Source organism: Heterodontus francisci, chromosome 17 (assembly GCF_036365525.1).
Source record: "Heterodontus francisci isolate sHetFra1 chromosome 17, sHetFra1.hap1, whole genome shotgun sequence".
In the NCBI taxonomy this organism is placed as follows: domain Eukaryota; kingdom Metazoa; phylum Chordata; class Chondrichthyes; order Heterodontiformes; family Heterodontidae; genus Heterodontus; species Heterodontus francisci.
This window is the reverse complement of record NC_090387.1, coordinates 88111505-88134223: the sequence shown is the minus strand read 5'-3', so window position 1 is coordinate 88134223 and position 22719 is coordinate 88111505. Positions and strand designations below refer to the sequence as shown.

The window sequence follows — 22719 nt, the reverse complement described above, 5'->3', positions numbered from 1 at the left end:
GGCTGTACTCAGACAACAGGACTCCAGCGCAGTAATGTGACCTCTCTATCCAGACCTACCCTAATGGTTCAGTAAGAAACATCACTGTCCACTGTTGACATCAGCTATACTAATCAGAAAAGTTCCTGGGTCTATCCACTGCCCGTGTAGTGTTAGCCAGTCTCTGGGACAGTGATAAAAGTTCTCGAATTAGTTTCAGTGCTCCTGACCTACATAAACCAGGATATCAGCTCAAAATCAGTGACTGGTGATTCTTCCTGCAAGCTGAGTATGTGTGGCTAATTCCGTGGTTGGTTGTGATGACTTGCATGGTAGAATACCCTCCCTGCACTCACTGTCTTTATTTTGGGTCTCAACCCACCAAGTCTGGGCTGTTTTTCTTTCCACATGAGTGACCCAGTCTAATTTCACTTTCTATCTTGTTCCCCATACGCTTCAGTATTCCACCCCATCTAATCTCCCTCTCCCTCTCGTTCCTCAGAGCCTATATTATCCCACCCAGTCTATGAAATGCTCTGCTCATGCCAGGAACGGAAGACTTCCCTCACCTGGTATAAAGAGTGTGGAGACAGTCTCGGGCTGGGTCAGTGTGTCCACTTTGACATGTTGAAAAGCTTTAGATCTTGCACTTTGAAGATTGCTGGAGGAAAACCAAAAAAATAAATGAAGAACAGAGTCTGAGTATGAAAGCAGTTTGATAGCAGCAGCTGGAATTCAAGACAGCCGTGACCGATTGGACGGAGCCTTCAGTTTAATCAACAGCAGAGTAACTGGAATGGTCAGTACTGGGAATGGTCAGTACTGGGAATGGTCAATACACGGAATGGTCAGTCCAGGGAATGGTCAGTCCAGGGAATGGTCAGTGTTGGGAATGGTCAGTGTTGGGAATGGTCAATTTTTTCCCATATTTTTATATTTGTTCTCGTGATGTGGGCATTGCTGGCCAGGCCAGCATTTATTGTGAATCCCCAATTGCCTTTGAGAAGGTTGTGATGAGCCACTTTCTTGAATACAACTGAGTGGCTCGTTAGGCCATTTCAGAGGGCAGTTAAAAAAACAACCAATTTTCTGTGGGGCTGGAGTCACATATTATCCAGACCCGGTAAGAACGAGAGATTTCTTTCCCTAAAGGGCATTAGTGAACCAGATTAGTTGTTCGGACAATCTGGTAGTTTTATAGTTATGTTTACTGATATCATCTTTTTTGTTCCAGATTTAATTTATTAACTGAATTTAAATTCCCCAGCTGCTGTGGAGGCATTTGAACCATTGTCTCTGGATCATAAATCCAAGCCTCTGGATTAACATAGCCAGTATTGCACCATCTCCATAATGGTCAGTATTCGGAATGTGCAATATTGAGAATGGGCAGTACAGGGAATGATCAGTATTGGGAATGGGCAGTACAGGGAAAGGTCAGTAATAGGAATGGGCAGTATTGGGAATGGGCAGTACTGGGAACGGTCAGTACAGGGAACGGGCAATATTAGGAACATGCAGTACAGGGAACGGTCAGTATTGGGAATGGTTACTATTGGGGATTGTCAGTATCGGATATGGTCAGCACAGGGAATGTTCAGTACAGGAAATAGTCAGTACAGGGGATTGTCAGTATTGGGAAAGATTAGTACTGGGAATGCTCAGCACTGAAAATGGTCAGTATTGGAAATGGTCAGTGGAGTGATCAGTATTGGGAAAGATTAGTTCTGGTAATGGTGAGCACTGGAAATGGTCAGTACAGGGTATTGTTAGCACTAGGAATGGTCAGTATAGAGTACGGTCAGTACAAGTCTGGTACTGCTGGTGTAACAACAGTGTTATCCTGATGGGTGCTTTTTCTTTTCAGTCTCTGCTGAGGTTTGCTGTTGTGGTTGTTATTACACAGTGACACCAATGTGAGACACACATACAGTATAGGCCCTGAATGGCAGTGTGAAGTGGGTCATTGTGTGTGAGTGAGGAGTTAGACCAATACCTGTCCCAGGTGGGACCATAACTGTGAGTGTGAAATTGCTGGGAGCTGTTAGAATTGCTGAATGGTCTGAGTGTAGTTGGGTTGAGATGGGCAAGTTCCAAAATGGCTTCCACTTTCAACTAATATAAAGCAGGAATTAAGATGCAGAATGTCGGGACCCTTCAAATACGTTAGGAATTCACAGATCCAGAGAAGGAATCCCCCAATATCCCCCAGGAATCTCATGTCACTTACTTCTTCCACTGCTCCTCACTCTCCCAAAACTCATAAACAACGAAGGTCAATCCATCTGGTAACCTCACAGCTGTAACACTAAGGAGGAGAAGAAGGATTAGAGAGACTCCGGTCCAAATTCACATAACACCATCATAACCCCTCTGAATAAACAGTCAGTATTGGGAATGGTCAGTACTGGGAATGGTCAGCACTGGGAATGATCAGTGTTGGGAATGGTCAGCACCAGGCATGGTCAGTGTTGGGAATGGTCAGCACTGGGAGTGGTCAGCACCAGGCATGGTCAGTGTTGGGAATGGTCAGCACCAGGCATGGTCAGTGTTGGGAATGGTCAGCACTGGGAGTGGTCAGCACCAGGCATGGTCAGTGTTGGGAATGGTCAGCATCAGGAATGGTCAGTGGTGGAATGGTCAGCACTGGGAATGATCGATATTGGGAATGGTTGGTACCAGGAATGATCAATATTGGGAATGGTTAGTTCCAGGAATGGTCAGTACAGGGAATGATCAATATTGGGAATGTTCAGTGTTGGGAATGATCAGTATTGGGAATGAACAGTATTGGGAATGGTCAACTTTGGGAATGGTCAACTTTGGGAATGGTCAACTTTGGGAATGGTCAGTCCAGGGAATGATCAGTACAGGGAATAATCAGCACTGAAATGGTCTGAACAGGGAATGGTCAGTGGTGTGAATGGTCAACACTGCAATGGTCTGAACAGGGAATGGTCAGTATTGGGAATGGTCTGTCAGGAATCATCAGTACAGGGAATGGTCAGTATTGGGAATGGTTTGTCAGGAATTATCAGTACAGGAAATGGACAGTATTGGGAATGGGCAATACAGGGAATGGTCAGGGTTGGGAATGGTCAGTACAGGGAATGATCAGTACAGAGAATAATCCGTGTTGGGAATGGTCAGCACTGAAATGGTCTGAACAGGGAATGGTCAGTGGTGTGAATGGTCAACACTGCAATGGTCGGAACAGGGAATGGTCAGTCAGGAATCATCAGTACAGGGAATGGTCAGTATTGGGAATGGTCTGTCAGGAATTATCAGTACAGGAAATGGACAGTATTGGGAATGGTCAGTTCAGAGATTGGTGGGTATTTGGAATGGTCAGCACTGGGCAGGAAAAAAGACAGAGGCGCAAGGGGAGAGCCAACTGTGCAACAGCTCCGACAAACGAATTTCTCTGCAGCACCTGTGGAAAAGCCTGTCACTCTAGAATTGGCCTTTATAGCCACTCCAGGCGCTGCTTCACAAACCACTGACCACCTCCAGGCGCGTATCCATTGTCTCTCGAGATAAGGAGGCCCAAAAGAAAGAAAGAAGCACTGGGAATGGTCTGTACAGGGAATGGTCAGTCTTGAGAATGGTCAGTATTGGGACTGGCCAGTATTGTGAGCGGCCAGTACAGGGAATGGTCAGTAAAGCTAATGGTCATGGGGTTTACTAACTGACAGTGAGAGATGCCTCAGGGTGTTCGGTAATCTACACTGACAGTGCGAGACATCTGTTGAATTACTCGGTCCAATGATTTGCATATCCCTAGTTCCATGGAAACTCTGTCTTTTACTGGCATTCCCCTCTGATACTGCGCCCAATGATAAGTCTTTGTGATTGAGGCAGAAAAATGGGTGTTAATAGGTCATTAAAGCATGGGGGAGTATCAGAGCCAAGGCCAACACCTGCACCAGCACACATTGCAGATGGAGGTGACTGGATGGTGTAAGAGAGCAAGTTCCCATTGCCCTGTCTTCGGTAGAGATGACCCTAGGCAAAGGACTTAACCTGTGAGCCAACTAGTTCACCTCAATCAAACAGCGACCTCTCTCACTTGAGATATAACTGATTGGAGCCCTCTGATGGTACATTCAGTTTCTCTCACATCTGGGTCCCGACTTTAGTGAAAATCCAGGCCAGGTTAAACTGGGGGAATGGGGTGTGTTAACACCAGCAAAGCAGGAGCAGCTCCCAGGAACTTGGAGGCCCGTCTCATTTCTGAATGACACTGTCTCCTCCTGCCTCCATCCTCACCGTCTTGAATTGAAGACTCATCTGACTATCTCTGACTCTAAAAGCCCTGGTCTTTAGCTCTGTCCACCTGTGGCTCGAGGTGGCTGGGGGTTTAAAATAGCAGCAGGTTGTTACCCACTGTCACATATGTCTCCCGTCGATTTTTAAAGGCCAGAGTTTTTGTCTCTGTGAAGCTGCTGTTGGAAATGTAGGGGTCCGGTGACATCATTCGGACCCCGCCCCGATAAAAGCGGGAGTCGCAGTGCCGACACCTCGAGGAAAGAGCTGCGGGCTAAATGGATCCAGGCCAGAAGAGGCCCAAGTAAGTCAATGTGTTTCAGATTTCCTTCTGGGCCTGGACAGCAGGACCAGCCTCTCACAGCCTCACAGGGAGACTTTGGATTTCCCAGTCCTGAGCTTCCCTTCCTCGCCTAACAAGGGGCCAGACACTGTTCCCTCACCCTCCTGATGCATGAGAGCCTGCTCCCTCTCGCCAGCTTCAGGCGGGAGTCTGCCTAGTTAATTGAATTGAAACCTGGGAGTTACAATGTTTGGGCCTCACGTTGGCTCCCCCATGTACACTTCCCTCTTGTGCCAGCACCCACACCAGGCTAAAATCAGACCTGAATGACATCCTTTCACAGGAACAGGGTGAGGCCATTCGGCCTCTCGAGCACATTCCTATAATCTCTGAAATAAAGGCTGATCTGTACCTCAACCCCATTTGCTTTGTATCCCTTGATGCTTTTTCCCATCATCCCCAGCTAACCTCAATCACTGAACCCTCGCCTCCCTTGGCAACCTTTCCCCTTGCAATCTACAATTGAAAACCTTAGCTTGGTGTCATCTAATCACTACATCCTGGTTTACCTCACCAGCTCTGGCTACTCTCCTTCAGCCTCCAATTGTGGGCCTTGCATTTGGGGAAAGACACAGCCCTTCATACTGAGATAATCCCTGAATGGTTGGACTCACTGGAAGCAGTCTTGCTGTACCGACACATCCTTTAGATATTGCTTCAGGGAGCAGCCGAACTCTCCCAGCTGCTTCTGCCCGACGCTCATGTGTTGGCGCACGAGGAAAAGATGCTGGAGAGAAAGAGCAGAAAAATGGAACAAAGGTAAGCCACAGGCTTCAACATTAACAGAACAAGAGAGAGACAGAGACAGACAGAAGCACGGGGAAAGATGCAACGGATCAGCAGGGAGTGGAGGAAAATGTCACGGACATCCTATTCAGGAGTCATTACACAGACAGGATTGCGGAACTGGAGATGGGTTTTCTCCTGCTCCTGCCACCAAGTTGTTCATCCACTGGAGATTTTGATTATAAGTCTTCAGTAACCAAAGTCATTTCATTATCGATCAGCAGTGAAAAACTTGTAGTGTCTCCTTTTAATCTACTTCCAGGTCATGGCTGAGATTCTCCTGCCCATCATCCTCCCTTGTTGATCGGTTTGATGAGACAGTGTAGAGGGAGCTTTATTCCAACACAAAAGCAAAATACTACAGATGCTGGATATCTGAAATAAAAACAGAAAATGCTGGATATATCCTGCAGGCCTGGCAGCATCTGTGGAGAGACAGAGAGAGCGTGAAGATTTCAGGCCGATGACCCTTCATCAAAACTGGGAAAAGTTAGAGATGTTAATAGGTTTTAAGTAAGTGAAAGGGGGGAGGGTTGGAAAAAGAACAAAAGGAAAGGTCTGTAATAGGGTGGAAGGCAAGAGAGATTAAATGACAAAAGGGCAGAAGTGCAAGACCAAAAGGAATGGTAACAGGACAAATAAAAAATCAAAAGATGCGTCTAGAGTGTTCTAATCCAGAAAGCCAGTTGTTGAAGGATAGAACTGGAACCAATCTTTACACACTTCTATATTTATTTACAGAGTTACATATTACAAGCATATACCTCCTAAACCAGCAACCACGGTTTCAGTCTGTGCCTATTTATAGGCCAAGTGAATCCCCAGTTAATGCCGATCATGGGCACACAATTAAACACAATGAATATACAATTAACAAATCCCCTTCTCACTTTAAATAAAGAATAATATGTACAATCAATGTCCTTTACAGAAGGAAATCTGCTTGCATTACCTGGTCTGGGCTACATGTGACTGCAGACACACAGCAATGTGGTTGAATCTTAAAAGCCCTCTGAAATGGCCTAGCAAGCCATTCAGTTGTATCTAACCACTACAAAGTCTATAAGGAATGAAACCGGACAGACCACCCGGCATCGACCTAGGCACCAGAAACGACAACGGCAAACCCAGCCCTGTCGACCCTGCAAAGTCCTCCTTACTAACATCTAGGGGCTCGTGCCAAAGTTGGGAGAGCTGTCCCACAGACTAGTCAAGCAACAGCCTGACATAGTCATATTCACGGAGTCATACCTTACAATATCCCAGACACCACCATCACCATCCCTGGGTATGTCCTGTCCCACCAGCAGGACAGACCTAGCAGAAGTGGCGGCACAGTGGTATACAGTCGGGAGGGAGTTGCCCTGGGAGTCCTCAACATTGACTCCGGATCCTATGAAGTCTCATGGCATCAGGTCAAACACAGGCAAGGAAATCTCCTGCTGTTTACCATCTACTGCCCCCACCTCCACCTCAGTTAATGAATCAGTACTCCTCCATCTTGAGAAGCACTGAGGGTGGCAATGGTGCAGAATGTACTCTGGGTGGGAGACGTCAATGTCCATCACCAAGAGTGGCTCGGTAGCACCACTGCTGCCCGAGTCCTAAAGGACATATCTGCTAGACTGGGTCTGCAGCAGGTGCTGAGGGAACCAACACAAGGGAAAAACATGCTTGACCTTGTATTCACCAATCTGCCTGCCGCAGATGCATCTGTCCATGACAGTATTGGTAGGTGTGACCACCGCACAGTCCTTGTGGAGACAAAGTCCTGTCTTCACATTGAGGATACCCTCCATTGTGTTGTGTGGCAATCCCACTGTGCTAAATGGGATAGATTTCGAACAGATCTAGCAATGCAAAACTGGGCATCCATGAGAGGCTGTGGGCCATCAGCAACAGCAGAATTGTATTAAACCACAATCTGTAACCTCATGGCCCGGCATATTCCCCACTCTACCATTACCATCAAGCCAGGGGACCAACTCTGGTTCAATGAAGAGGTCAGGAGGGCATGCCAGGAGCAGCACCAGGCATACCTCAAAATATCAACCTGGTGAAGATACAACCCAAAACTACTTGCATGCCAAACAGTGTAAGCAGCATGTGGATAGACTGAGCTAAGTGATCCCACAACCAACGGATCAGATCTAAGCTCTGCAGTCCTGCCACATCCAGCTGTGAATGGCGGTGGACAATTAAACAACTAGCTGGAGCGGGTGATTCCACAAATATCCCCATCCTCAATGATGGGGGAGCCCAGCACATCCGTGCGAAAGATAAGGCTCAAGTATTTGCAACAATCTTCAGCCAAAAGTGCCGAGTTGTTGATGCATCTCGACCTCCTCTTGAAGTCCCCAGCATCACAGATGCCAATCTTCAGCCAATTCGATTCACTCCACGTGATATCAAGAAATGCCTGAAGGCACTGGATACTGCAAAGGCTATGGGCCCTGACAATATTCCGGCAATAGTACTGAAGAACTGTGCTCCAGAACTTGCCGTGCCCCTAACCAAGCTGTTCCAGTACAGCTACAACACTGGCATCTACCCTGCGATGTGGAAAATTGCCCAGGTATGTCCTGTACACAAAAAGCAGGACAAATCCAACCTGGCCAATTACCGCCCCATCAGTCTACTCTTGATCATGAGTAAAGTGATGGAAGGTATCGTTAGTGCAATCAAGCGGCACTTGCTTAGTAATAACCTGCTCAGTGACGTTCAGTTTGTGTTCAGCCAGGGCCACTCAGTTCCTGACCTCATTACAGCCTTGGTTCAAACATGGACAAAAGAACTGAACCCAAGAGGTGAGGAGAGGGTGACTGCCCTTGACATCAAGGCAGCATTTGACTGAGTATGGCATCAAGGAGCCCTAGCAAAACTGGAGTCAATGGCAATCAGGGGAAAAACTCTCCGTTGGTTGGAATCATACCGAGCGCAAAGGAAGATGGTTGTGGTTGTTGGAGGTCAATCATCTGAGCTCCAGGACATCACCGCAGGAGTTTCTCAGGGTAGTGTCCGAAGCTGAACCATCTTCAGCTGCTTCATCAATGACCTTCCTTCAATCATAAGGTCAGAAGTGGGGATGTTCGCTGATGATTGCACAATGTTCAGGACCATTCACGACCCTTAAATACTGAAGCAGTCTGTGTAGAAATGCAGCAAGACCTGGACAATATCCAGGCTTGGGCTGATAAGTGGCAAGTAACATTCGCGCCGTACAAGTGCCAGGCAATTACCATCTCCAACAAGAGAGAATTTCAACATCTCTCCTTGACATTCAATGGCATTACCATCACTGAATCCCCCACTATCAACATCCTGGGGTTACCATTGACCAGAAACTGAACTGGAGTAGCCATATAAATACCACGGCTACAAGAGCTGGTCAGAGGCTAGGAATCCTGTGGTGAGTAACTCACATCTTGACTCCCCAAAGCCTGTCCACCATCTACAAGGCACAAGTCAGGAGTGTGATGGAATACTCTCCACTTGCAGCTCCAACAACACTCAAGAAGCTCGACACCATCCAGGACAAAGCAACCCACATGACTGGCACCTTCTCCACAAACATTCACTCCCTCCACCACCGATGCACAGTGGCAGCAGTGTGTACCATTTACATGATGCACTGTAGCAATGCACCAAGGCTCCTTAGACAGCACCTTCCAAACCCGTGACCTCTACCAACTAGAAGGACAAGGGCAGCAAATACATGGGAACACCACCACCTGCAAGTTCCCCTCCAAGTCACACACCATCCTGACTTGAAACTATATCGCCGTTCCTTCACTGTCGCTGGGTCAAAATCCTGGAACTCCCTTCCTAACAGCACTGTGGGTGTACCTACCCCACATGGACTGCAGTGGTTCAAGAAGGCAGATCACCACCACCTTCTCAAGGACAATTAGGGATGGGCAATAAATGGTGTCCCAGCCAGTAACGTTCACATTCCCATAAAAGAATTTTTAAAAAACACATTTTCGAAACAAATTAAATCAAAAACCTTCATATTCTGTACAAAGAATTACATTGTGAGGTGCTCCTCCTCTAGAATCGCTAACAATTTCTTTATATATGTATTTCGTTTAGGAAAAAAATCAGACAGTTGATGACTTGCAGCCACTCATTTATCTTTACAGGTTACCTTTCTCTCCTGCATTTGTTTAAAGCCAGCAAGGTCAATCTGTAAGCTTTTCTCACTCACACTTTTCGTAGACTGTACATTATCCCACAATGAATGACTATCTACATTACATTCAATGAGTATAGTATCTTTAGTATGGTCCTTGTACATAATCTCCCATAAAGTATTTGACAAATAGAATCGCATATCCACTTCCTCCACAAGACCCAGTGTTTCAGGAGCCAAAGTACTTTCAACAACAATTTTTATTTTTCTCAGCTGTTTAAGCTAAAGGACAACATTTCCTATTTTCAGCAATAAGAAAGATGAAATCAGGTGCACCAGAATTTCCGTCAGGAAGATTAGCATGTGAAACATAGGCTAAAAATGACTAGTTTCATGTTCCTTGGGTCACCTAAGGATGAAAACTTAAGTATGCATTTCTCAATTTTTTTATGTTTTATTTGCCCTTAAAACATTTTCAACTTCAGGGTGTTTCATCATAGTTCTTAGCTCTAATATATTAAAACTAGCATTTGGTCTAGTCTGATTGCCCAACCAGTTCAACTGACCAATCAAGCTTCGCAATTGCTCTGTCTCTTGATATAGCATCTTTCTTTGAGGCCCTAGTACAATGTGAGTAACACTCTCTACCTGGATTGTTGATTAAAGTTATTCCAGACCTACTCTACTTAAAATCGAAATTGATGCATTTAAAAGCCGCACAAGCCTGACCCCCAATTTTAAATTATGTTCCAATCTTATTTATAATACATCTCTCAAATACCACAGTAACACCCCATAAGAAATCATCAACATGCATCATGAAGATGCTGAAAGTTTTCCTTTCTGATACCAATAAAACATTGTGGGATCTGCTTCGAGTTGAACACAATCTACTTTCAGCAAAACAGAACCTACCAAAAAATACCACATCTCGGAGGCATCATTCAGGCCATAGATGCATTTGTTTAGTTTCCATAGTTTTCCTTCTGCATCTGCTTCTCTCTAAAAAGTATCATGTTGCAGAAATGCAGCTTTTATGTCGATCGATTGACACTTGCATGAATGGGGTGGATTTTATAAGTTCCCTGCCGTACACCAAGGAGCTGCTGCAATCTCAAGCCCAGTGGCTCATTGAAATAGCCAGGACGGGCCGCGCCCCCGGATCATGTGGAGGGGGTGGGCAGTCCATCGCCAGAAATGGCATCAGCTGCCTGTGTGCAGGTGCTGACACCATTTTTAAAGGAGTTCATTTGATTTGCCCCTCTCCCACCCCCTTAGTAACAATTAAATTAATTATTTACCCTTCCCCCCCCACCAAAAACACCATCTGACCTTCCCTTCCTAAACTGCACAAAGTTTAACTTACAACCCTTCCCACCATCCCCTACACCCATGATGTTAATCTGACCCCATCCCCCCACCTCTCGCACTGATGAACTTACCTCCTTCCCCTCCCCACCAGTGTTGCACCTTGTTTCCCCGGACGGGGATCTGAAGGTGCTGGAGTGCCAGCCGCCGGCCCGCAGATTGCGGCAGGCCATCAAGATGCGACATAAGTATATTTAAATGAATTAATTTAATTAATTTGAATATTACAATTGTGGTCTCATCGCCCAGCGGCGGGGGCCACCATAGTTCCTCTCTGCCACCAGGAGGACCAGACCAGGCCCTGCTGGCGTCAAGGTCCGTGGAAGGCCTCATCTGGGGCCACGGATCCCAACATCAAGAGCTCCTTAAAATCCAGCCCAATATGTGGTCAAAAGAGCTAAAAGGATTTTCAAGATTGTTTTTCCAGTTGTGAGAGTCCACTCTAGTATCCGTATCACACAGTCACTCTTCAAAACCCTCTCACAACTAACCTTGCTTTAACCTTATAAATCCCATCTGCCAGGACTTTTTCAGTGTCCCACAAAGCTGATTGCCCTTGTCTGCTACTTCAGAATAAACTCCAAACTCTCTCCAACAATCAAACTCCCTCCAACTATCAAACTCCCTTTGTTTTGCCTCTCTTAGTTTATCCTCAAGTTGATTGGCAGCCACCAAAACTTTACAATCATGAGGGTTTCTGCTTCAAGTTCTGTTCCAAGACTGTTTGGTGACCTTTATTTCATTGTGCAATCTACTTGCACTTTAATGTCTGTTAGGACTTGACTACTATGAGATTGCCCTCTTGCACTATCAGAGTCTTTCTCCAGTATGTGATCATTTTCTGACATGAGAGTCACTTCTGGATCCACAATGGTATTTGCACTGTGCTTTCGTTCTCCACTCTTTCACTCCATTCTCCCAGTCCATTGACTACGCTTTCTTGGCCACCATCCTGAACATATTTAAACTTGCTCGTAGCTTTTCCTGTATGTCCCACAATTTTTGCATTCCTCCATTCAATGGACCCGTCTGAAATTTTGTCATCCGAGTACCCACTCTGGGCAAATGGCCTGCAAATGTGATAACTCTGTCCTGTGCACCATGACTACTCCTTACCACTATCCAGCCCTTGATCTACTGTATTCTGTTCCTCAAGACCTTCATCACAAAACACATGAGCTTTTGCAGTACAAAGTGCCATGTCTATCAATTAATTCATTAATTCTGATTCATTTTAGGAATGAACCTTAACAGTTTGAGTGCCATCTTTTGCAACTACTATCTTACCAAGGCCTTCCCTTCCCTATGACTCTCTCTTTTATAATAAATGAACTCTCCTGAATTAAATTCTTCACAGATGGTCTTGCACAATGCTGCAGAGCTCTCTGACTTTTCTGAGACCTCAGCCTTGATGAAAGCCTGTCTCTCTGCATGTAAAGCATTCAAATGTGCAAAAGAAGTGAAACTAATTGTAGGATCTTCTAGAGCAGGAAAACTATCACCCAGCAGAGAAGGCAATTTGGAATTTTGCCCATAGACTAACTGATAGAGACTTTACCTTCCAACCACCTGGAATGAATTCTTTTGCATGAACCGCCCATGCCAGGGCAGTTGTCAACTTGCAGCTAAAATTTTATGCAACATTTCATTGATCCACCACATGATTGCTTTCACAGAGCCCATTGCTGAAAGAACTTTCAGCTGCAATATTCAGGCCGTGCATTTATGCTTTCACACATCTCTGAACTCGACATTGGCAAATTCCCCTTCATTCGCAGTCAGAAATGTTGCTGGTGCCCCAAATCCAGTTCCTATCCATGTCTCTATGATTTTGTCTATAATCACCCTTTTGTCCTTGCAAAGTATTATTGTAGAAAGACTATATCTGGTCCCCAGGTCTACAAAATATAGAATGAAAATATTTTTGTTTTTATCCCATACCTTTAGATCTATGACAAATACCTCATTACAGTCATGTGCCAATGGAAGGCTTACAATAGGACATAGTGTTGCCATCTGATACATTTCACACTTCTCACTAATCTCTTCCATTAGCTTCATCTATTCTTCATCAACCACACCTGATCTTTTAGCAAGATTCTTTAACCTTTGACAAGTAGGGTTGACAAATTGTCTATGCAAGTTTAAAACAATTGCCTTTTTTTTATCTGATTCTCATCACCTGATGCCATTAATACTTGTCTAACACTCTAATGAGAAACATCAGGTTTTGTTAAGGGGATACAGTAATGTCCTGACTGGGTAAACTGTAGATCTACTGACTTTCTAAATATAATTGCCTTGTCATGCTCCATATAAAGTTTCATCTGTGCCTTTTTCATAGAAGGTTTATTCAACAGCATAGATATCTCACCGGAGACTGTAGGGCTGGATTTTACCAGTCCTCTCGGGACAGGCTGGGAGGCAGGGGTGGGGGAGGTTGGTGGGTGTAAAATGGTGACGGAAGGTGGATGGAGTACTCGTCGCTGTGGAGTTGTAGCAGGGGTGGAGAATGTCAAGGACAGCCTTCCCGCCCACAGACCAACTAATTAAGGTCCAATTAATGGTCTCTTCACCACTGGTGTTTTACAAGCAGTGGTGGGGGTGGGGGGGAGGTGGCCCTCCGTCATGTGGGGAGGCTGCCCACAAAAAGCTGGTGCCTCCCTGCAGGTTGGGAAGGACTGCTCCCTGGGAAACACCACCCCCCCCCCCCCCCAACATCCTGGTGGGCCTGGCTGACTGGCCCCAGTGAGCCACACACACTTACCTCCAATCCAGGGCCTCCTCCATATTGGCTGGTCTGGGTCTGCTGCAGTACCAGCACTTGTCCCAGTGACACTTCTGAGACTGAAGAGCTGCTGGCCAATCAGAGGTTTTGGTCTTGGAGGCAGTCTTGGAGGCGGGAAGGCTGTCCTCAAGCTTGGATTAAACTAAGGTGTCTCATTTTACAGGCTGCTCATTATAACTGGTGTTCGGTTCTCAGAGAGGGAGGCCCTGTTGGATCAGATGTCTGCTGCCTTTAAAAAGTTCTTGAGAAAACAGTCATTTCCTAGTCCTGGTCCAGGGATCCTGAAATTGACTTTCTTCAATCTTTTATACAACCTGGTAAAGACCATGATATGGAATAACCATCTGCTTTCTGAAATCTATCAAAAGTCCAAGCATGCCTCCTAGATACTGAACAGATCATCTTCCTTGTAAATTTCATCCAAGAACTCTAATAGAAGATCCAAACCTTCATCATTATCCAACTGACAGGCATCCAACTCACTAAATACTTTACAGGAAGTGACAATTCAAAGCCAAGGCCACACCTTGTTTCTTCTTTGCTAGGGACTTAACCTGTGTCCACATATCCACTTCATTCTTCCACTTGTCATATGGTTCAGACTCCAAAAACATCAGAGGGTAATCGTACTCTGACAATTTACACTTGTTTTCTGCCATTTTCACAATGGCTACTGGAATTGTAATTTTCTGTCTCAATTTTTTTTTATTAGCTTCAGACCTTCAGCTTTAGGCAACCACTCTCTGCTACCGTATTATATTTCAGAAAGCCAGTTGGTGAAGGATAGAACTAGAGACATTTTTTACACACTTTTATACTTATTTAGAGTTACACATTACAAGCATATACCTCATAATCCAACAATCATAGTTTTAATCTTTGTCTATTTACTCAAGTGAATTCCAAGTTAATGTCCACCACCTGCATACAATTGAACATAATTAATATACAATTGACAGAGGAGGTGTGAATGGCAGAATCATGAACAACTGCCATCTGACAAAAAGAAGAAAAGAGAAAGGTCATCAACCTGAAACTTTAACTATTTTTCTCTCTCCACAGATGCTGCCAGAACTGGTGTGCATTTCCAGCATAAACTTTATTACAAGTCACTTACAATGACATTTTAAAATTCCCCATTGCCTCGGCTTTGGCCTCCATGCACCACGATACTTCTGCGCTGCCAATCTGCTCAATCACATCCTCAACTCAACTTGATGCTCTTGTCCCCAGTAAAACCAGTATTCTCTCCCACTCCAGTCATTACCCTTGGTATAGCCCTCATCTCCACTCCTTTAAGTCCAAGAGATGCAGATTTGAACATCTGGTGGACAAGTGATTTAGCCATTCATCATCGCCAGATTGGGCTGGATCACAGAAAGAACTATTGGGTCCAGAAAGTGCTAGCAGTTCATGTTCTTCGTTGTCACTAAGATTGATATCATCACTCAGCTGGCTCTGCCACTTCCCTCCCTTCCCCTAGCCCAGTGGCCCAAACTTCCTCCAAGGTTTGCCCTGCCCTAGTCCTGAACTCAAATCTTTCTCTAGTTTCCCTCCTATCTTCTCTCATGCCCTCTCCAAATTCATCTTATCCATGAGCCCCACCTCGTGCTCCCTCTACCCGATTCCTAGCAAGTTGCTGACCACACAACTTTCCTTCCTAGTGCCCATGCTAACTGATAATGTGAACAGTTTCCTCTCCTCAGGTCCTGTACCCACTCCTGCCCCCCACCACCACCCCAACCCCCCCCCCTGCCCCCACTGTTTCATAAAAGAAGTGCAAGTGGTTAGAAAGAGTGAGGTGGACACAGAACCAGAAGAAAAATCAGACAGCAAAACAGAGAAAGTTGGAGCTAGGCATAATCATGCAAAAGACAGAGAGAACAACAGAAAGAGAGAGAGAGAGTGAGACCAAGTGAGTGAGAGACAGAGAATGTGAGAGTGAGAGACAGGGAGAGGGAAAGCAAGTGAGAGAAAGGGAGTGAATGAGAGAGGCAGCAAACAAGAGTGAGAGAGAGTGAGAGACAGAGTGAGTGGGAGAGAGAGAGCTCGAGAGCAGAACGAGTCAGAATGGAAGGCAGGAAGCATAATGAGAGAAAAGCAAAACAAAGGAATGAAAAGTGAATTGCTTTTTCTCCGACGAAAGTCACATTTAAATAGGAGACTGAAGTGTATGTGCAGGATTGTGAGCACAGGCTGTCACTCCATTACACATCAGCATCCTGCTGTTTACTGGTCTAACGGTGTTTAACTGAGAGCAAAGATTTATTAAACACAGTGTAAGCAGAGCGGGAAGCTCATTGAGTGTGGGAGTTTAACACTGACAGCCCATCAGCTCCTAGTAAATCACATGGCTTCTCCACTTACTAACTGCTAATTAGATCAACAAAATGCCAACAATCCTTCAAACACAAAAGCCCACGTTAAATTAAAAACCTGATGCACAGTCTCCCTCTGAGCCGACACATTAGTGTCACTGCAATACAAGAGCCTGTCTAGAAAAGCCGAGACTGTGGGCGTGTAGACACTGAAGTATTTAAAGCGATGAGGGGACTAGATTGTGCCTGTGTGGTCAGATTATCTGAACTAGATAGGTCAGAGGAAGCCAGAAGTCATGTGTGTTGGATATTAAACATAGCACCTGGTTAGATGTCAGGAGATTTTTGCTTGCACAGAGCATTATTGGTGTTTAATGCAAGTTGCCAGCTTGTGTGGTGAGTGCAGATTTGCTGTAATTGTTCAAAGAGGAGCTGGACAAATTCCTCATTGTGAACAGCATACGAAGAACAATACAGCAAAGAAGGAGATCCCCCCCCCCCCCAACCCATCTCTGTACTGGCTTTTTGAAAGAGCTATCCATTAGTCCCATTCCCCTGCTCTTTCCCCTGCTCTTTCCCCACAGGCCTGCAAATCTTCCCCTTCAAATATTTATCCAATTCCCTTTTGAAAATTACTCTTGTTTCCACCGCCCTTTCATGTAGTGCATTCCCAATCACAACAACTCGCTGAGAAAACGAATTCTCCTCCTCTCGTCCCTGATCCTCTCGCCAATCATCCGCTAGTTACCAATCCTCCAGCAGTGGGCGCAGTTTCTCCCTATTTACTCCATTAAAACCCTCTATTATTCTAAACACTCTATTTAATGAGACAGTAGGTTGGATATTGGGTCCGTACCTCGTGGTCACTCTGGTCTCCTGAACTCATTTTAATCACCTGAGGAGAGCTGGTGAGGAATTTTCCCAATTATTTTCCCCACTGAAAGGGCCTAGGAATTTTAGGCAGTTTGTTGCCTCTCCCAGGAGATTACTCAGCTGCTGGTGGGAGGAAATGCTGGGAGTCCTGACACTGGGTCATCTCCTGACAGTTCAGTACAGGCTCCATGGACTAGCCTGTCACTTCCTGTCCGCCTGTTCCTCCAGACTGAGCAGATAGAATTGGTGCAGTGGAAGATGTTGTTATAAACCCCCTGCAGCTGTTGGTGAGCATGGGTTCATCCAACAACAAAATCCTCCATTGTTCTAGCACCTTTAACATCGTAAAAACACTTCACAAGAAAATTATCAAACCAAATTCGACAACAAGCCACATAAAGAGACATTAGAACAGGTGACCAAAAAGTTGGGCAAAGACATAGTTTTAAGGTGCATCGTACAGAAGGTGAGAGAGGTGGAGAGGTGTAGGGGGGGAATTCCAGAGCTTCAGGCCTACACGGCTAAAGGCAATGTGGGGGACAAAGAGACTGGGGGATACACTGGACACCTGGAACTAAACTTGCTGAGCGGTCAGGGCTGTCAGGCTGAAGTGTATAATGTGCATTCTATCTACCATGTGCACACAAGACCATGTCTTCTCACAGTGCACAGTGGTGCTTATTGCAGCAAGGGTCATTTCTCTGCTGCCATGCACTATGGGTAATGGACTCCTCCATTATTGTCAAATCCTGGTCCTCGGGCAGGAGGTTGTAAGATGAGGCTTTGACTGAGTCACAGTAAAGTGAGTTACAGTTTGTTCTGTATGAGGAGCTGATACAAAGAACCAGGCAATGCTAACATTGGAATCAAGGATGGAGAGAATACTAGATAAATGAGGAAGTAAAAAAAACTTGCATTTATATGGCACCTTTCATAATCTCAGAAAGTCCCAATGTTTTACGATTAATGAAGTACTTTTGAAGTGTAGTCTCTGCTGTAATGAACGGAAACAAGGCAAACAATTTGTGCACAGCAAGCTCCCACAAACAGCAATATGCTAATAGCCAGATCACCTGTTTTAGTGATGTTGGTTGAGGGATCAATATTGGCCAAGAACACTGGGGAGAACTCCCCTGCTCCTCTTCAAAATGGGATCTTTTACATTCAACTTCAGAAAGCAGACAGGGGGCTGGATTTTACCAGGCTTCGGAGATCGGGCACGACGATGGGGGGGGGCTGGAAGATCGTTCTGGCAGAAGCCCGTTATGGAGTCCGATGTCAGGAGGGCCAGGCACAATCTTTCCGGCAGCAACCAGTCTCTGTGGCGCCCCCCCCACCCCACCCCCCGTCCCTGCTGCCGCTGGGCGATGGGACTCGGCTTTGCATATTTAAAGTAGCACATGAATATATTTAAATAAACTTACCTGGGATCTTCCGGGCCCAACACGATCTTCAGTGAGGGGGGGGGGTGCGGGGAGTTAAGATTTAAGATTTTTAATGCGGGGGGGGGGGGGGGGGGGTGCACGGGGTCAAAAAGTCGTCATGAGTGTAGGGGATGTCAGGAAGGGGTGAACTGTAAACTTTGTACAGTTTGGGGGTGGGTAAAGGTCATATTTGTAAGGTAAATGTTTTTGGGGGTAAAAGGGCAAATACTTAATTTAATTGTTATTGGGGGGTGAGAAAGTGGTATTAGAATTTTATTCGGCACATTTTGGGGGGATGTTTCTTTAAAAATGTAAATTAACCAGCAGGGCTGGCTGCCCTTTAAAATGGTGCCAGAGCCTACGCATAGGCAGCTGACATCATTGCCGGGGTCAGACAGCCCACCCCCTCCATATGATTGGCTGACCCGGGTATTTAAATGAGATGCTAGGCGGTAGATTGCGGTGGCTCTGCGGCGTGCGGCCCGCATTTGTTTTTGCTCGCCGCCACTCTTAAAATCCAGCCCAGGGCCTTGGTTTAACATCTCACCTGAAAGACTGGACCATTGCCAGTGCATCACTCCCTCTGTACCACACTGCGAGTGTCAGCTTATACCTTGTGCTCAAGTCGCTGGAGTGGGACCTGCTGCAGAGTCAAGAGTATTACCCACTGAGTCACGACTGCCACTAGTAACTGAATGATTCCAGGCCTGGGTTTTAAAACCCTGTCGATTGGAGGACAAAGGGATGCGAGGAATTCCATTATTTAAAAGGTATTTGAAAAGGAACGACTTAGATTAGGAGGCAGTGTGATGAGTCTCAATTTTGGATGGTGGGCTGAATTTAATGATCCCAGGGAGTGGGGGGGAGGGGGAGGGGGAAATAGCAGCAGTCCCGCGTGTCACGTGAGAGGCCGTGCTGCCATGATTATGTAGCAGGCGGCCATTTCACATAATGGAGGCGGCTGTCTCCCCCAAGCACGTGCCGGGGGTGGCAGGTGAGATGGCATCAGAGCAGATGCTGGTGCCATCTTTAAAAGCCTGCCAGCCCTGCGTTCACTCTTGCCTTGCACTTTACCGAAGCTCACTGAGCTGAAAAGTTTATAAATCCAGATCACTATTAACTTCAACAAACATCCCCCCAGGGAAGACTGTTGAGGAGGTCAGAGGTCAGAGGTCAGAGCAAACGTGACCCCACACTACAGTGATGCCTCCCTGCTGGTTCTCCTCCAGGCTGCGAGGGAAAGGTGGGAGGGTCTCTTCCCCAGTGATAGCAAGAAGAGGTTCTCCCACCTGACCAAGCAAGCCTGGATGGGGATCACAGAGGAGGTCAGCAGCTGAGGGGTCACCCAATGCAAATGGGTGCTGTATATGAAGAGGGTCAATGACCTCCTGCGTTCAGCCAAGGTGAGTGCTGTGTTCTGAAGTTTCTTTCTGGGATTTGGGTGTCACTACAGGGTGTGTGACATGATGAGGGTGCCACTGCCGTTCCAAAGACAGCGAGGTGATAACATGATCATGACAGATGCATGGCTGCATTGGTGAAACAAGCCACCCAGGTATATAGCTCAGCCCCAGTAGATTCCATGACAGCATGAGTCAGTATGAGATACATCACATCTCCCAGTTGGTGACGAGGGGCCCATGGTAGCTGAACAGTCATGGTGGAATGTATGCTAATTTATAATTGTACCAACCTTCCTCTTGCAAGGAGCGCCCAATAAACAGAAACCCTTACAGAGCTCCCGATAACCAGAAACCCTTGCAGAGCCCCCGATAAACAGAAACCCTTACAGAGCTCCCGATAAACAGAAACCCTTACAGAGCCCCCGATAAACAGAAACCCTTACAGAGCCCCCGATAAAGAGAAACCCTTACAGAGCCCCTGATAAACAGAAACCCTTGCAGAGCCCCCGATAAACAGAAACCCTTACAGAGCCCCCGATAAAGAGAAACCCTTGCAGAGCCCCCGATAAACAGAAACCCTTGCAGAGCCCCCGATAAACAGAAACCCTTGCAGAGCCCCCCAATCAACAGAAATCCTTGCAGAGCCCCCGATAAACAGAAACCCTTACAGAGCTCCCGATAAACAGAAACCCTTGCAGAGCTCCCGATAAACAGAAACCCTTGCAGAGCCCCCGATAAACAGAAACCCTTGCAGAGCCCCCGATAAACAGAAACCCTTACAGAGCCCCCAATCAACAGAAACCCTTACAGAGCTCCCGATAAACAGAAACCCTTACAGAGCCCCCGATAAACAGAAACTCTTACAGAGCCCCCGATAAACAGAAACCCTTACAGAGCCCCCGATAAACAGAAACTCTTACAGAGCCCCCGATAAACAGAAATCCTTACAGAGCCCCCGATAAACAGAAACCCTTACAGAGTTCCCGATAAACAGAAACCCTTGCAGAGCCCCCGATAAACAGAAATCCTTGCAGAGCCCCCGATAAACAGAAACACTTACAGAGCCCCCGATAAACAGAAACCCTTGCAGAGCCCCCAATCAACAGAAACCCTTGCAGAGCCCCCGATAAACAGAAACCCTTGCAGAGCCCCCGATAAACAGAAACCCTTACAGAGCCCCCGATAAACAGAAACCCTTGCAGAGCCCCCAATCAACAGAAACCCTTGCAGAGCCCCCGATAAACAGAAACCCTTACAGACCCCCCGATAAACAGAAACCCTTGCAGAGCCCCCGATAAACAGAAACCCTTGCAGAGCCCCCGATAAACAGAAACCCTTGCAGAGCTCCCGATAAACAGAAACCCTTGCAGAGCCCCCAATCAACAGAAACCCTTGCAGAGGCCCCGATAAACAGAAACCCTTGCAGAGCCCCCGATAAACAGAAACCCTTGCAGAGCCCCCGATAAACAGAAACCCTTACAGAGCCCCCGATAAACAGAAACCCTTGCAGAGCCCCCGATAAACAGAAACCCTTGCAGAGCCCCCAATCAACAGAAATCCTTGCAGAGCCCCCGATAAACAGAAATCCTTACAGAGCCCCCAATCAACAGAAACCCTTGCAGAGGCCCCGATAAACAGAAACCCTTACAGAGCCCCCGATAAACAGAAACCCTTGCAGAGCCCCCGATAAACAGAAACCCTTGCAGAGCCCCCGATAAACAGAAACCCTTGCAGAGCCCCCAATCAACAGAAATCCTTGCAGAGCCCCCGATAAACAGAAATCCTTACAGAGCCCCCAATCAACAGAAACCCTTGCAGAGGCCCCGATAAACAGAAACCCTTACAGAGCCCCCGATAAACAGAAACCCTTGCAGAGCCCCCGATAAACAGAAACCCTTGCAGAGCCCCCGATAAACAGAAACCCTTGCAGAGCCCCCGATAAACAAAAACCCTTACAGAGCCCCCGATAAACAGAAACCCTTGCAGAGCTCCCGATAAACAGAAACCCTTGCAGAGCCCCCAATCAACAGAAACCCTTACAGAGCCCCCGATAAACAGAAACCCTTACAGAGCCCCCGATCAACAGAAATCCTTGCAGAGCCCCGATAAACAGAAACCCTTGCAGAGCCCCCAATCAACAGAAACCCTTGCAGAGCTCCCGATAAACAGAAACCCTTGCAGAGCCCCCAATCAACAGAAACCCTTACAGAGCCCCCGATAAACAGAAACCCTTACAGAGCCCCCGATAAACAGAAACCCTTACAGAGCCCCCGATAAACAGAAACCCTTGCAGAGCCCCCGATAAACAGAAACCCTTGCAGAGCTCCCGATACGCACTGCCCATACCCTTGCAAAGTGCCCTGATATACACATTCCTGTTGCAAAGCCCGTCGATACACACAGCCTTCTTGCACACCCTAATTCAGCATAGCGGCAATGGCCACAGTATTCCACCAACCCCCCCCACCCCCCCAACACCCTCCAACACCCCCACCTCCCCTATGCTGCAATGGTCAGGTTACCTCTCATCTCAGTGCAATCAGCTTTTGAGGGTCATAAAACTGAAGGCTCGCGAGTGCCTCACATCAGCCACAAAATTACAGACCATATGTAAAATCACAAATAATTGCATTCAAATTAATGCCAAACAGCATTTCAGCAATTTCACGTCGGTTGCCGTTGGGGCATCAATACTGCCACAGTACTTCCCCGCCTCTGGCATCATCGGTACACTGCGGTATGGTGCTGGGTCTCGAGGCGGACGGTTCCGCATCGATTCTCCTCCCCCACATCTCTGAACCCGCCTTAGACGGGAGCACAGAATTCAGCCGATTGCGTCGGTTCACTGCTTGGGTATCTGGTTACAGGCAGTACAGTATAGAAATTGGCCATTCAGTCTAGCTGGTGTATGTCAGGTCAGTGATTTTGCTTCACATCATCTTGCTCCCACCCCTCTTCATCTAACTCTATCAGCTTAACGTTCTATTCCTTTCTCTCTCGTGTTTATCTAGGCTCCCATTAAATGCATCCATTCCTTAC

At 46.6% G+C, this 22719-nt stretch overlaps 1 protein-coding gene across 1 annotated transcript in view; it reads right to left on the bottom strand.

Annotated features, from left to right (window-relative positions):
- Nucleotides 1-22719, bottom strand: part of necab2 (N-terminal EF-hand calcium binding protein 2) — a 487163-nt gene that overhangs the window by 299 nt on the left and 464145 nt on the right. Inside the window, exons 11-13 of the mRNA XM_068049966.1 lie at nt 5203-5315; nt 2210-2287; nt 549-640 (exon numbers count right to left, since the gene is read on the bottom strand). Of these exons, the coding sequence (XP_067906067.1) occupies nt 549-640; nt 2210-2287; nt 5203-5315 (283 nt within the window). The remainder of the gene's footprint in view (nt 1-548; nt 641-2209; nt 2288-5202; nt 5316-22719) is intronic.